Raw genomic sequence first — 13,493 nt, 5'->3', positions numbered from 1 at the left:
CCCTCACTTTGGGCGGCAGCACGTCTCAAAAAAACTGGCCGGATGCAGGCCGGATCAAAAAGGTTCGCGAGCCGGATGCGGCCTGCGGCCCGTATGTTTGACACCCCTGCTTTACTGGATCCAGATTGTGTTGGGCTGCCCATATGGACATTTTGTCTCCCATTTTGAGGAGCAGGTCTATCTAGCAAAAGGTTTTATGTTTTGTCTGAGAACTTCCTGAACCTGCAGAGAGCAGTCTGTCAGTAGTGCTCAACCAGCCAACATTCAAGCCTTTAGGTGCAACGACTGCAGATCTGGATGCAGTATATGACCTTGCTTCTGAGATATTATGGCTGGGCAGAATGGAAGGTGTGCATGAGGCTGCCCGGACAACTGCAATAGGTCTCTCAGCCAAAACTGTCTCAGCCAGTAAGAGGCTATGGGGTAGCAAAAGATTGTAGCCTTTTCGAGTCTAATCTCAGATACTATCTGGGGATCAAAGGATGCAGTGGAGAAGGATGAGTTCTTGAGCACACCCAAGAAGAAAGATATCTAGCAAAGATCCCGGGCTCATACTGCCTCTGGAGCAGAACTATGGGCATCTGGTGTTTTCCTCTGTGGCAAACTGGTCTATCATGCAGCAGGTCACTCTTGGCTGGTTACTGCAGGTCTGCTCAAGAAGTCTACTAGGTCACTGCTGGTCCCTGGAATATGTACAGCCAATGTAGTTATCTTGTGTTGATGACAGCACATCAAAGCCTGATGTCTTCCTGACAGAGAGGGGATGACCACTGGGTAGGGCACTGGATGAGGCTGGCTTGTTCACTAGCAGGACTCTGGAGCTTTTCCTCTGGGTCTGAAAAGACTTTCATGGATTGCTACAAGAGATGGTGCTTCAACCTTGCGTCTCACAGGTTCTTGCAGACAATGATAAGCACACCAAACATCTCTGTATATGGGACTCTCCTACACAGAAGAAACATCTACTGTGTCCATCCTTCAGGAGTGAGTCCATTACAGATTGAACAGGGCTTGAAGCCTGCAGATTTCAAGTCCACCGTGTTAAGAAGCCCTATATAAGGGGGTCTAACCATCAATACTCAGTATACAGCTGAGTCAACACAGATCACAGTAGTCATATGTCAAAAAACCAGAAGAGTTCTGTAGAAGATTTTTGAGACAGTTTAGCCAAAGCTAAGAACCAGTGGGTTGGATACTCACCAACATTAAGCCTTGCTGCCACAGGTGGAGGAGGAGGAAGAGGGCACAGAATGACAAGGTGGGGAGACCAAGCTGTGTTTTCCACCCTGTAAAGTGAGAAGGGGACCCCATTGCAGCCTGCAGCCACTTTTAGAGTCATCTCTAGACCAGACTAGCTGAAACAATAAAAAGAAGTCTCCTTGGGAGTGACTGCTCCTTTAAGGTGGGAGAGGAAAACAGAACCAAAAGGTTCCATGGCAGTTAGTGAAAGAAGAGAGCAGCAGAATGGGGAAACAAGGAGGAAGCTGCAACTTGGCCCCAGAAGAAGCAGTGGAGGAATTGGAAGACATCAACAAATGTTTGGTAATACAGGAGAGGAAAAGGAAACAAGAGATGCTGCCAGAGAAAATGCAGGGAAGGATGTAAAAATAAATTTCCAATTGAAACATGACTGATTAATCACCACCCCCATTTCCCCTCAGTCTTGGACTTAACGGATTGTCAGAGCCTCCCGCCCCACTCCCAATCTCTGCCAGACATAGGAGCAGATTTACCCCAGTAGATGGAGACAAACTTCCCAGGAGGGAACAAGGGAAAGGAGAAGCAAGCAAGGGAAACTAAGGTAATGACTTGTGTGGGGAGTTCCTTTGGGTAACACATGAACAGATTAAAAAATTAGTGTCAGAAAGAGGAGCATGTTTGTATGCTTAAGGAAAGTGCTATTTTCTGTCTCTGTGAGCTCCATACAGAATGCTCACAGAAGGGATTATTTGGGAAGCTAGTTCTGTACAACAGAGGGAAAAGGCTGGGCTTATCCATATGACCATACAGGTAAGGCGGGGTATCCAAGCAATCATGGTGTTCACCACAACAGGCACCAATGCAGGGCAAGTCAGAGGGGGCAAATCTGGCTTCACCATTCCTTTCACTCATGTACTAACCCATGGCCTATGCACACACCCGGAACCCACCTATCCGAGCCATGTGTTCTGCTTTCTTCACCTCCTGCTCCGCACGGGTCTTGAAGCGGTTTGAAGTGTATTTATACATCCTGTAATGAGTAAAATTTATTCATTAGTGATCCCATCCACGAGTTCAGGCACAACTATACAAAGACTACATGAAGCAAGAATGGCAAAATGACAGTCCACAGGTTCTGCAATGTGCCTGAGACCATCATCAGCTTTAATAACCATCTTGTCCAGAAACTAAAGGTCTCCGTATTCCATTCTCCTCACCAAGAGGGAGACCCTGCATCCAGTCATTCCCCCACCCATCCCAGAACCTCCTGACCAAATTATGCTGATCTCTTAAGCCATCCTCCCCACAAAGTGTGCATCGCCTATACTATCATATCATATTTAAAGTAGGACTGGGCAAACATTGTAAAGGTTTGGGAACCTCACACAAATTTCTGACCTTGCAAAACCAGAATTTGTGAGCTTCATTTCTTATAATTTAAAATCAATCCCATTTGGCAATGTGGTCCAGTGGTCAGTGCACTGGACTGGTATCAAAAAAAGGAGTTCTATTCTGAGCTCTCCCACTGATTAACTTTGTGATCTGCAAAAACCTCTACGGAATCCATTTTCAAAATTAGTCACTGATTTTTGGCTTTTACTTCATTTGATACCCCTGTTGAGAGGATGAAAGACTTGGGGAAGGAGAATATCATGCAGAAGCATAGTTGGGAGCATCCTTCCAGATGATGTCATGGCATCCTCTCGCACTAAGGATAGCTCTCCAGGAGATGGAACACCTCTTATTAGGAAGAAACAACTAACAGTAATGGGGGATTAGATTATTAGAAATACAGGTAGTTGGATTTGTGATGACCGGGAGAACTGCATGGTGAACTGCCTGTCAGGTGTAAGAGTTCTCTCAAGGCATCTCGACAGATTTTTGTGCGGTGCTGGGGAAGAGCATGGTACAAGTAGGTACCAATGACATACAGAAAGGTAGGAGACAGGTGCAGGAGGCCAAATTTATGCTGCTAGGTTAGAAATTAAAGTCCAGGATTGCCATGGTAGCATTCTCCAGAATGCTTCCAGTTCCACAGACAAGGCCAGACAGACAGGCAGAACTGCAGGGTCCCAATGCGTGGATGAGAAGTGTTCAGATGATTAATTTAGATTTATTGGGAACTGAGGAACCTTTTAGGAAAAGAGGAACCCACACAGGAAGAATGGGCTCCACCTAAACCAAAACAGAACCAGATTGCTGGCATGTAGAATCAAAAAGGTTGTAGAGGAGTTTCTAAACTAAGGGCTGGGGGAAAGCCAACAAGTGTGGAAGAGCACATGGTTCAGATAAAACACATCCCTTAGGGGGGAGCATTTATTAAAGGGGTACTCTATATCTTAGTGAAGAGGAGAGGATAGAAGTTGCTAAAGTACACATAGGAATTGAAGAGAAACAGGTAAACAAAAAAAGAGTCCTATTCAATTACAGCACATGAAGGCAGACAACTAAATATTGACAAATTTTATAAATGTTTGTATATAAATGCAAGAAATCTAAATACTAAGATGGGTGAACTTGAGAGACTGGTATTCAATTAGATCTGGGTGTCCCTAAGCTAGAAGCTAGGACTGGACAATAGGGGATGGATCACTCGATAAACTGCTCTGTTCTGTTCATTCCCTCTGAAGCATCTAGCACCAGCAACTCTCGAAAGACAGGAACCATTATGGCCATTCTTGTGTTCTTAAACAAAAAGTTGTCCCCAGCATCTCCAAGAACTTATTGGAAATTTTATGTTTTGACACATTAATTTTTCAGCAGATGTCAGGATAGTTAAAGTTCCCATTACTACCATGTTTTGAGTTTTGAATGTTTCTGTTATTTGTTTTAGAAATGCCTCATCCATGTCCTCCTCCTGATTTGGTGGTCGACAGTAGAGCCTACCATGAAACCCTCTTTTCTTTCCCCCTACTGTCGGACTCCAACTTTCAAATCCATGATGTCTGAATGGGTTTAAAATGAGGAAAACACAGCGCTGCCCAGACATCATATGAAGTTAAAACTGCGGTATCTTAAAAGGACACCAGCACACAGTGTTTCTAGACACTCGGCCTAGTTTCATTTCCACATGACACAATTTTCACAGTACCCAGGGTGAGAATTTTCCAGCCATACCCAACTGGTTATTGCTGTCTGAAATCAAGAGTTGTGACACTGCCAAGAACATGACCAAAAAGCCTTCATTCCTTTGTATGCCCTTAAAGAGAACTGAGCCCCATCAGTTCCAGGTAGGATTTTCAGAAGCCTTGGCCTTTCCCTTGACTTTAATGGGAACAGAGGTAGGCAAACACTGATCGCTAATGAAAATCCTGCCCTATGACTTCAGATTAGCCAGTCTCTTGATTTGTATGGCTTCTACATGGGTGTACACAGGGCAAACACACCTAGCAAGCTACCAGGGATCTCATGGGGCCACAGGGGTCTTGTGGCTGAATATGGTCCCCTAGGTCATGGCTCCTACCTGGGCTTGTAGAGGCAGCAAGAAAGTCGCTTGGTTTGCACTTTGTGTCCGTGAATGAAGATCCGCATTCTGGGATCAATGTAAAGGACAGCAGCATAGGCACGGAAGGAGCGACGCTCTGGCTTCCTGCAAGAGAAGAGAACTTACAGAAACCAGGTAGTCTGTTCGAACCCAAGCAGTGTCTCTTACACCACTTACTAGAGTAAACAGCCCATCCTATCCAACCCTGAGCATCACCCCAACACTCCCCATACCAAGGCATATTTCCATCCCCTCCCCAATCCAACCCTGACCAATATCCATGGTCCAGAAAGCACAGCACAGATGCCCATGCTGATTCATCTGCCAAGCAATGCCCCACAGCTTCTTAATCAAGCAGAGATCCTGTCTTCATCCATCTTTCCTTCACCCTGAGCTCCTTCATTGAGGAGACAGCTCCTTTGCATGTAATTAGTCCACAAGTATCACTGCACACTCCCTTCAAGGAAGAACTTTCTTCTCTATCTGGCCCCTGTGCTTCCAGGTTCCCATTCATCAAAATAGAGACCTCATCTTTTCACATGCACTGTCCCCTACTCTGCTTACCCAAGCAGAAAAGCTCCCATCTCCATCCCCAAGCACCTCCCACACAGCCTTCCACTGAGGACAGGACTCACTGTGGCAACTGAAGTTATGAGGTTCCACCAAAGCTTTCCCCAAAGACAGAATTTTCATATACTTGGAACTTGGGTGAGGTCAGAATGAGACAGCATAGCATTCTGGGGTAGCTGAGGCAGCTATAACAGGCTTCAGCAAGCTTTGCAGCTGGGCTTCTGTGGGAGACAGGCAATCTGGAGAGGGGGCATGCTAAGCCTGTCTGAGTGAAGGCCTAGGTTTGCCGAGTCCCCCAGCTGGAGGTTTTTGGTTTGGTTCTATTTTGTTGGTTTAGGACCAGTTTGTTTATTTTCTTGCTACAAACCAGCTTGCAGGGTGGATGAAACACCATAGCTAGCTTGTATCTGCATTCCACCGATGAGCCACCCTGAGCCCTGCCCCAGGCTCTCCTTCACTGAGAAAGCCCTTGTCCATCCACCTCACAGGCTCCCCTTTACTGAGGGGAGGGCTCTGACCATGTGTGTCTGACCCCTGCCCCAGGCAGTGGGTCCCATCTATCCCCAAAAAGACCCCACTCACGTGCCTTTGAACAGAGACCCCCGCCATTCAAATCCAGTACCCCCTCCCCTCAACTTGGTTAGGCAGCTAGCCTCAGCAGCACTCTGTCTGGTCACAATGTGTCGACAGCCACCCAACACAATCACACTCAAACAGTTCAAGGGGGAAGCTTACAGATTTGCTTTTCCATCCCAGTAATTCCTTCTTTCAAATGATTATAAACTCACTCTGTACCCTAGGTCGCTCCTTCCCCCCAAGCTGAACTAACGAAGTGTCAGTGCCACGTCTGCTAATGTTCTATTGCCCTCTTTGGGCACGCTACTCTCCCCTCCATGAAGAGCTCAAGAATAACTTCTACGAGTTGTTAAGTGCACCATCGTCAGGTAGCAGAAGAGCCAAGGTAAATCCCAACCTGAAGCACTCCAGACTGCAGAATTCTCATCAACTCACCTGCCTTAACAGGACATAACCTGCAAACACCACAAGTCATTCACACAGACAACTCCAGAACCTGTGATGTCTCTGTTGCACTTACGTTCCTTCGGGGGGCGTTTCTGCCATCTGGATATCTTGGGGATCAGATGTCACATCCAGCTCTGGCTCCCCATTATCCATCAGTTTGAGATTAAAGATGATCACCAGGGTCCCTGAGTAGGTAACAAACTTGAGGTTAGCGCCATCTAATGCCATACCAATTCCTTCTCCCATTTCATCTCCAACTGCCCCATGCCCAGCACCAGGTCACACTTACCCGTCTCCCCAGGGATTTTCTTAAACTGCTCCATCACCTCTTGTTTTGACTTGAAGGGGGAATACTTGTAAATGAGCTCAGTCTCAATAGCAAATTTCTCCATATTGTCTGTCATGGGCTCCAGGGTGCGTGTGTTCCAGGTAGGCAGTGGGACAATCACCTGTGGAAAGGATTGGATGGGGATTAAGGGGAAGCTCCAACCCTTTCTCTTGAGAAAGGGACACTTCATTGGCTCCCAAGCTTGGGTTAAGATATTCCTTCTAATGACCTCTACATACAGCATTGATCCCCTTCCTACACTTCCAATAGCTGAATATTTATTCAGTGTCCAACAACCAAGACCCCTTGTTTTCCACCCCCTCGGAGTTACCTTTACACAGTTTATCTTCTCAAACCAAGGTATTTTACCCCAAGTACAACGTAAACCACAAGAAAAATCATCTTCAGTACAGGCTCTTTTCCTCTTAAACATTCAGATGAGGCACAGAGGAAAAAAAGGCTCATCTTAGAAAATACCTAGCACTATATTTTAGAGTGACAAAGGACATGCAAACCTCATCGATGCCTTCTTCCTCGTGAAATGTGCGCGACAGGAAGAGGCAGGTCATGGTGGTGTCTTTCTTAGTGAACAGGATAAAATCCTTCCCAATCCGCATGGAACCCCTGGAGGAAGATTTCAGAGTGTGTGTTATATTTTAATGGTGTGGAAATTCTGTTTGAAAAACACAACACTTTCTACTACAAGTCCTGGTGGCCAGGGTCCCTCTCCACCACCTATAAATTTTTTATTAATTTTCAAATACCAAACAAATGAGGTAATATTCAAATATCTCAAAATGACTTAAGAGAAAGATCTTACCATGCTATATAAACTAAAATCCAAAATCATTCATGTCCTAATAAACCTGATTCACCCACAAAATGAAAATCCAAAAAAGGACATATTTTCATAGGATTAAATGGAGGTCTCTGGGCTTGCACCTCAAAACATCCAGCACCAGCTAGAGTCAAAGATAGGGCCTTCTAGCTCCACACAAAACCAGCTCCAGACTCAGCTCATGCATATGCAGCACCAGGTCAAGTGGGCACCACTTCTCCCAGCCACACGGGGAGCAGCAGCGGCAGCCAGAAGAGCTCAAAGGGCACAAACTGTGGCATCCTACAACCTTTAGCGTTTCTTGCCCACAGCAGGCAGGACTAGCTCCAGGGCACTGGCCCTAGTGGCCTCCCCAGCAGCCCTGCCCAACCTTATCCACCCTGTCCATTATGCTTCCCTCTCCTTTCCCATTTCTACCGCTCTCTGCCATTTTCCTTCTCCCCCTTTACTTCCACATTTTTCCCACCATTCAACCACAGCCCTGATAAAGGAAAACGGAGACTACTTACCTGTAAGTGGAGGTTCTTTGAGATGTGTGGTCCCTCTGTGCATTCCACACCCGGATACTCATGCACACCATGCGCTTGAGTCTGGAGATTTTTAGTAAGCAGTGTCCATTGGTCTGCACAAGCACAGTTGCTCTCCTTATGCTCTGAACCAAGGATAGAAGAGAAAGTGTGGAATGATGACTCTCTAGTTCCTTCTCTTACCACTAATCCAGTCATGATACGCAACAGAGGGGATGGAGGTTGGGTAGTGGAATACAGAGAGGGACCACACATCTTGAAGAACCTCCAGTTACAGTAAGTAACCTCAATATCTTCTTCAAGAGATGGCCCCTATGTGTATTCCACATGTGGGAGATTAGCAAACAGCAGTCAAACAGAGGTGGGTGCGTGGATGAAGATGATATGGATATCTGCAGTACTGTCATTCCACTACTGTATCTGCAGTAGAGGTCTGGCCCAACGCATGTTTTGTGACGGTACTGACAGAGCTCCAGGTAGCCACCCTACACATCTCTAATAGAGGTATGTCTTGTAGAGATGCTGTAGAGGTTGCTTGCGCTCTAATGGAGTGGATTCTCATGCCCTCCCAGGGTTGAAGGGAGGATATGTGCCAGCTGGTAGTGAAGGATGATGCAGTCTGAGCTCCATTCAGAGAGAGTCTGAATAATGAGATGCTTGACCCTTGATCACTTTTGCTGAGGCAATAGTCTGTTTTCCTAATTGATTTTCTTCTCTGCAGATAGAATGCCCGTGCCCTGTTGGGCATCTAGGAGTGAAGCCCATCTCACTTCATCAGAAGCATGAGGTTTTGGAAAAAAATACCAAAAAGTGGATATTTGATTTATGTGAAACTCAGGAATTACTCAAGGGATGAATTTTGGTGGAGGCGAAGAGAGACCTTCTCTTTATGTAAAATGGTACAGAATGGATCTTCCATGAGTGATCCCAGCTTACTCACTGTTCTGACTGATGTAATGGCAACTAGGAAGGCAACCTTCATCAACAGGTGGAACATGGAACAAGTGGCTATTGGTTCAAAAGGAGGCATGATACATACTGAAAGGATGAGATTAAGATCCCATTGTAGTGTTGGGTTTACCACCGGTGGGGAGAGTCTAGTAAGACCCTTCAGAATCCAGTTGTTGGATGAGTGAAGATAGTATGGCCTTTAATCAGAGGATGAAAGGCACTGATTGCTGTGAGGTGGACTTAATTCCAGTAGGTTGATAGCCATTCTGGTCTCTCAAGGGTCCAGGTGCCTTGTAGAATGTGATTGTTCATGTGGGCTCCCCAACCTAAGAGGGAAGCATCTGTGACAATAGTCACCTCAGGTGTAGGTGTGAGAAAAAACTATCAAACTTTTTCTGGGTTTGTCCACCAGGCAGGAGAAGCCATCGTCTTGGCCAGGATTGTTATTCTGGTACTGATGTCTGATGAGGAGACTGTAGGCAGTGGAGATGGAACCTGGCAAACGGTGTTACGTGGATGCATGAAGACACATGGCCTAGAAGGGAAGGCCAGACGCTGATTGGAGTTGGAGGTCTGATGGAGACCTGTCTTATCAAATTGCTCATTGTGTGGAATCTCTCCATCGGGAGGTCGCTCCTGCTGTAGTCAAATCCAGGATCATTTCTATGAAATCTGGGGTCCTTGTGAGAATCAGAGTGGACTTCTCTTCATTGATGCAGATTCCAAGGGAAGACAATAGGCAGAGTAGAAATGAGGTCACTGATTTGATTTCCATGTTGGATCTGCCCATCAGTCGGCAGTTGTCAAAATCTGGAAAGATGGTAAAGCCATTTTCTCTCATCCAGGCCACCACCACTGAAAAGACTTTTGTCAAGACCCTAGGTGCTGTAGCTAGTCTGAACAGGAGGACTCTGAACTGGTAAAGGTCTTGTGGGGGGAAGATGTGCTCACATGCAAAGAAGGTGGGGAAACCAGAATTGGCGAGGTCAGAACAGGGCTATCAGAATAACCGTGGCTCCCTCCCACCTTATCTTGTGGACGACGCACGGCAGCAGTGGTAGCACGGGAAAGGCGTAATGGATCTGGTCTGACCAGCAGAGAGGGCATCGCTTTGGGAATGGGTGCAGAAACCCCGCCCTCTGGAGCAGTACATGATGTATTTGCTTTTGGAATGGGAGGCAAAGAGATCCCTGGTCAGAGTCTCCCACTGGTTGAAAATGTCACTGACTATGGTGTCATGGAGCTCCCATTCATGGTTGGTCACGAATTTCTTGCTGAGACAGTCCACAAGCACATTCTGAGTCCCTGGAAGATAGGCTGCCAAAAGCAGGAGCTTGTCGGCAATGCACCAATCCCACAACCAGAGCGCTTCTGCATAAAGTGCCTGCAAACATGTGTCCCCGTTTGTTGATGTAATAAACGGTGGCGGTGTTGTCCGACATAATGACAACACGATGAGAGCAAATAAATGGGGGAAAATGCATGACACCCTCCAGAATGTTGATATGCATTCTAGATTCCCAAGTGGTCCAAGTCCTCTTTGTCATGTGCTCACCCATGTGGGCACCCCATCCGGCGAGTGATGTGCCTGTGATGATCGTTGTGTCCAGGAAAGACAGAAGGAAGGGCATCGCAATGCAGACCTGACCAGCATCTGTTCACCATCAGAGGGATAAGAGTACACTGGGGGACACTGTCAGCAGGAGGTCCACGGTATGTTGCGTGGGAGAACAGACTTTCTGGAGTGACAGCTGAAGGCAGCGAAAGTGAAAATGAGTGAAGGCAGTGACATACATGCAGGTCACAACATCACCAAGGAAGGAAAGGTAAGCGTTGACCAGGGCAGAAATACTGATGACTGCTTTTGCAGGGTCTGAAATCCTTCCCTCAGTAAGTAGGCTCGGGCTGAAACTGTATTGATGGATGCCCCAATGAATTCTAGGGACTGTGTGGGGTCGGAAGTTGTTTTTTTTGTTTTTTTTTAAATGAGGAAATGTTGTGAACTCGATTGTATAGCCCTGTTGAATGGCATCCAGGACCCACTTGTCTGTTATCACACTTCTAACTGGTAAAAAGAAGACTGCTAGATGCTGTCCAAAGGGGGTGGGTGGGGTGAATGGCAGGAGGCAAGGCGGTTAGTGGCTCTCTAGATGCACTCAGATTTCGCTTCTGCAAGTGCTGAGGATGTGATGCTGAAGACTGCAATGATGGACCTGAAGGACAAGATAGTTGGGTCTTCTGCTACTTGTGAGGAGGTTTGTAGGGCCACTGATGGAAGAACTGATGAGCTCTGAACCGCTGTGCAGGTGGCTGATGGAAGAACTTGCACTTGGGTGCTGAGGTGTAGATGCCAAGGAATCGGAGTGGCTCTGGAATCCTTGAGGGAGTGGAGGGAATCATCAGTCTTCTGACTGAAGAGGTGAGACTCATCTAAAGGAAGGTCCCTCTATAGTATTCTGCACTTCTCTGGGGAAACCAGATAAATACAACTGCAATTCCCTCCTCAGGATGATTCACATAGCCACTGTGAATGAAACGGTATCTGCCACATTCATCATGGACTGGAGAGCTGTCCTCACAACAGCTTACCCGCCTCCAAGACAACCTGGAAGCAGGCACAGTCCTGCTGTAGAAGCTTGTCTGTAAAGCCTACTAACTTGCCACAATTGAGAAGTCATAGCTAAAAGCGCCTAGTAATTGGAAATTCAAAACGGAAGGCTAGCCAACAAGAAGCCTTGTCCCAGGAAGTCTGTTCATTTGTCCTCGTCCCCTGGGGTGGAGCATGGGGGCTTCTATCTGGTCTGCTCCGTTGATCCTTGTGTCACTAGAGAATTGGGTTGGGGGGGTTCGAGAGTACAGAAACTCAGACCTCTTAGCCTCTTCTCTGCCCCCTTTGGACTGAGTGCACAAGTAGCTGGGGTGTGCCAGACAGTCTGAGCAGGTTAAAGGATGGCATCGATTGGCATAGCAACCCCGGTCGGTACCAATGCATGCAGGATGTCAAGAAACTGATGTAGTTTGTCTCGTATTTCCTCCTGTGGAACATGGAGGTCCTCAACCACCCTGCGCAAGAGATCCTGGAACTGACGAAAGTCATCCAGAGGTGAGTGGAGGACACAGAGCCGTCAGTAGACAACAACAGGTATCATTCTTGTTCCAGTGGTATTGTCTGAGTTGGATTAAGAGGTTCCCCTCCTCCAACACTGGTTCTGAGCATCCACTCGACAGCCAAAGTGGGGAAGGAGCGAATCCTCTGTTTCTGAAGGCTCCAAAGGTGGATACTGCAGCCAGGATCCCCAATATGGCCAACAGGACAGATCTGTCAGATGCTGCGGAAAGCGAGGTACCAGTAGCCCCTTTGTTGGGAAAAAGGAGAGTACTGCCACCAAGTCGGCAGAGCCTTAAGGTGCTCATATCGCCAGTAAGGGAATGTGATCCCTGTGCCCCATCCAAGTTCTCCGATGACAAGAAGTCACAGCCCGGTTCTAAAGGCAGTACTGTCAGAACCAGTGGAACTATATGAACCATAGGGGAGTGGGCGGAAGCACAATTCAAGTGAGGTAAGTCCAGGGTAGGAGAGCGTACTTCTCTAGGTGCCAATTATAGAGCAAGGCATGGAGACCTTGCTTCTCCCAAAGCAAAAAGTTCACGGGGCCCAGGCGCCAACTCCAACTTCTCCAGTGTTAGTGGCATGCTTCCCCAGTTGGAACCAGAGGCAGAACAGAGGACTGCTTTGGGACCGACTGTTCCCTTGACTTAGGGGGCGCGGACTTGGAAGATGTATGTGGCTTAGTAGACAGAACCGGTGGATCTGGCAGTTTGTGCCAATTCTTGTCATGCTTATGAGTTTGGAACACACTGCTTCTCCATGGCTAGAACTCGTGAAAGACACATCCTCACTGGGTCTGGAGAAAGACTTACTGCTATGCTTGGGTGCATGCTTCTTTGCCTCCTGACTAGGCCCCAGCACAGGGTCTGTAGTACTGGTACCGGCAGAACTGGCATTTTTCTGTGGTTGGAGGTGTTTCTGAGCTTCTCAGGCCAATGTATTGGGGCGGTAAGGGGGTTCCCAGCCTGGATCCAATTGCGGCCTCATGACAACCTCCTCGAGGTGCTTCTTGAGGCGGGGAGTCCACCCTTCCTGAGTGCGGCTTGGGAAGGAGAGGCAGATACTGCATCTGGATGAAAAGTGGACATCTCCCAGGCAGTACAGGCAGCGTTGGTGCTCATCACAGACCAAGAACAAACGGGGCAGGAAACACAGATCTTGAACCCTTATATCATCGGCATAATCCCAGCACACAGGCATGGGTGCTGTGGTGGGATGGAAGGAGGGGGAGAAGCAGAGTCCCCTGAAATCTCTTAATTCCTGAAAACTAACACAAAGAATAAAACTACTGAAAAAACCCAACCAAAACGTTGTACAATTTTAAAACAAAAACAAGAGTCGTGTAGCACCTTAAAGACTAACAAATTTCTGCAGGCATAAGATTTTGTGGGCTGTAACCCACTTTGTCAGATGCATGAAGTGGAAATCACAGATAAAAGATATATATACACATCCAAGGGTAA

At 47.1% G+C, this 13,493-nt stretch overlaps 1 protein-coding gene across 1 annotated transcript in view; it reads right to left on the bottom strand.

The window, feature by feature from the left end:
• The window catches only part of MORC2 (MORC family CW-type zinc finger 2), a 71,281-nt gene that overhangs the window by 37,781 nt on the left and 20,007 nt on the right, over nucleotides 1–13,493 (bottom strand). The window contains exons 6-10 of the mRNA XM_067550190.1: nucleotides 7,121–7,229; nucleotides 6,567–6,726; nucleotides 6,351–6,462; nucleotides 4,664–4,789; nucleotides 2,151–2,230 (exon numbers count right to left, since the gene is read on the bottom strand). Of these exons, the coding sequence (XP_067406291.1) occupies nucleotides 2,151–2,230; nucleotides 4,664–4,789; nucleotides 6,351–6,462; nucleotides 6,567–6,726; nucleotides 7,121–7,229 (587 nt within the window). The remainder of the gene's footprint in view (nucleotides 1–2,150; nucleotides 2,231–4,663; nucleotides 4,790–6,350; nucleotides 6,463–6,566; nucleotides 6,727–7,120; nucleotides 7,230–13,493) is intronic.

Source organism: Emydura macquarii, unplaced genomic scaffold (genome assembly GCF_026122565.2).
Source record: "Emydura macquarii macquarii isolate MOO-44397 ecotype Brisbane River unplaced genomic scaffold, CSIRO-AGI_Emac_v2 contig_1254, whole genome shotgun sequence".
In the NCBI taxonomy this organism is placed as follows: Eukaryota; Metazoa; Chordata; order Testudines; family Chelidae; genus Emydura; species Emydura macquarii.
This window is presented reverse-complemented; position numbering and strand designations above follow the sequence as displayed.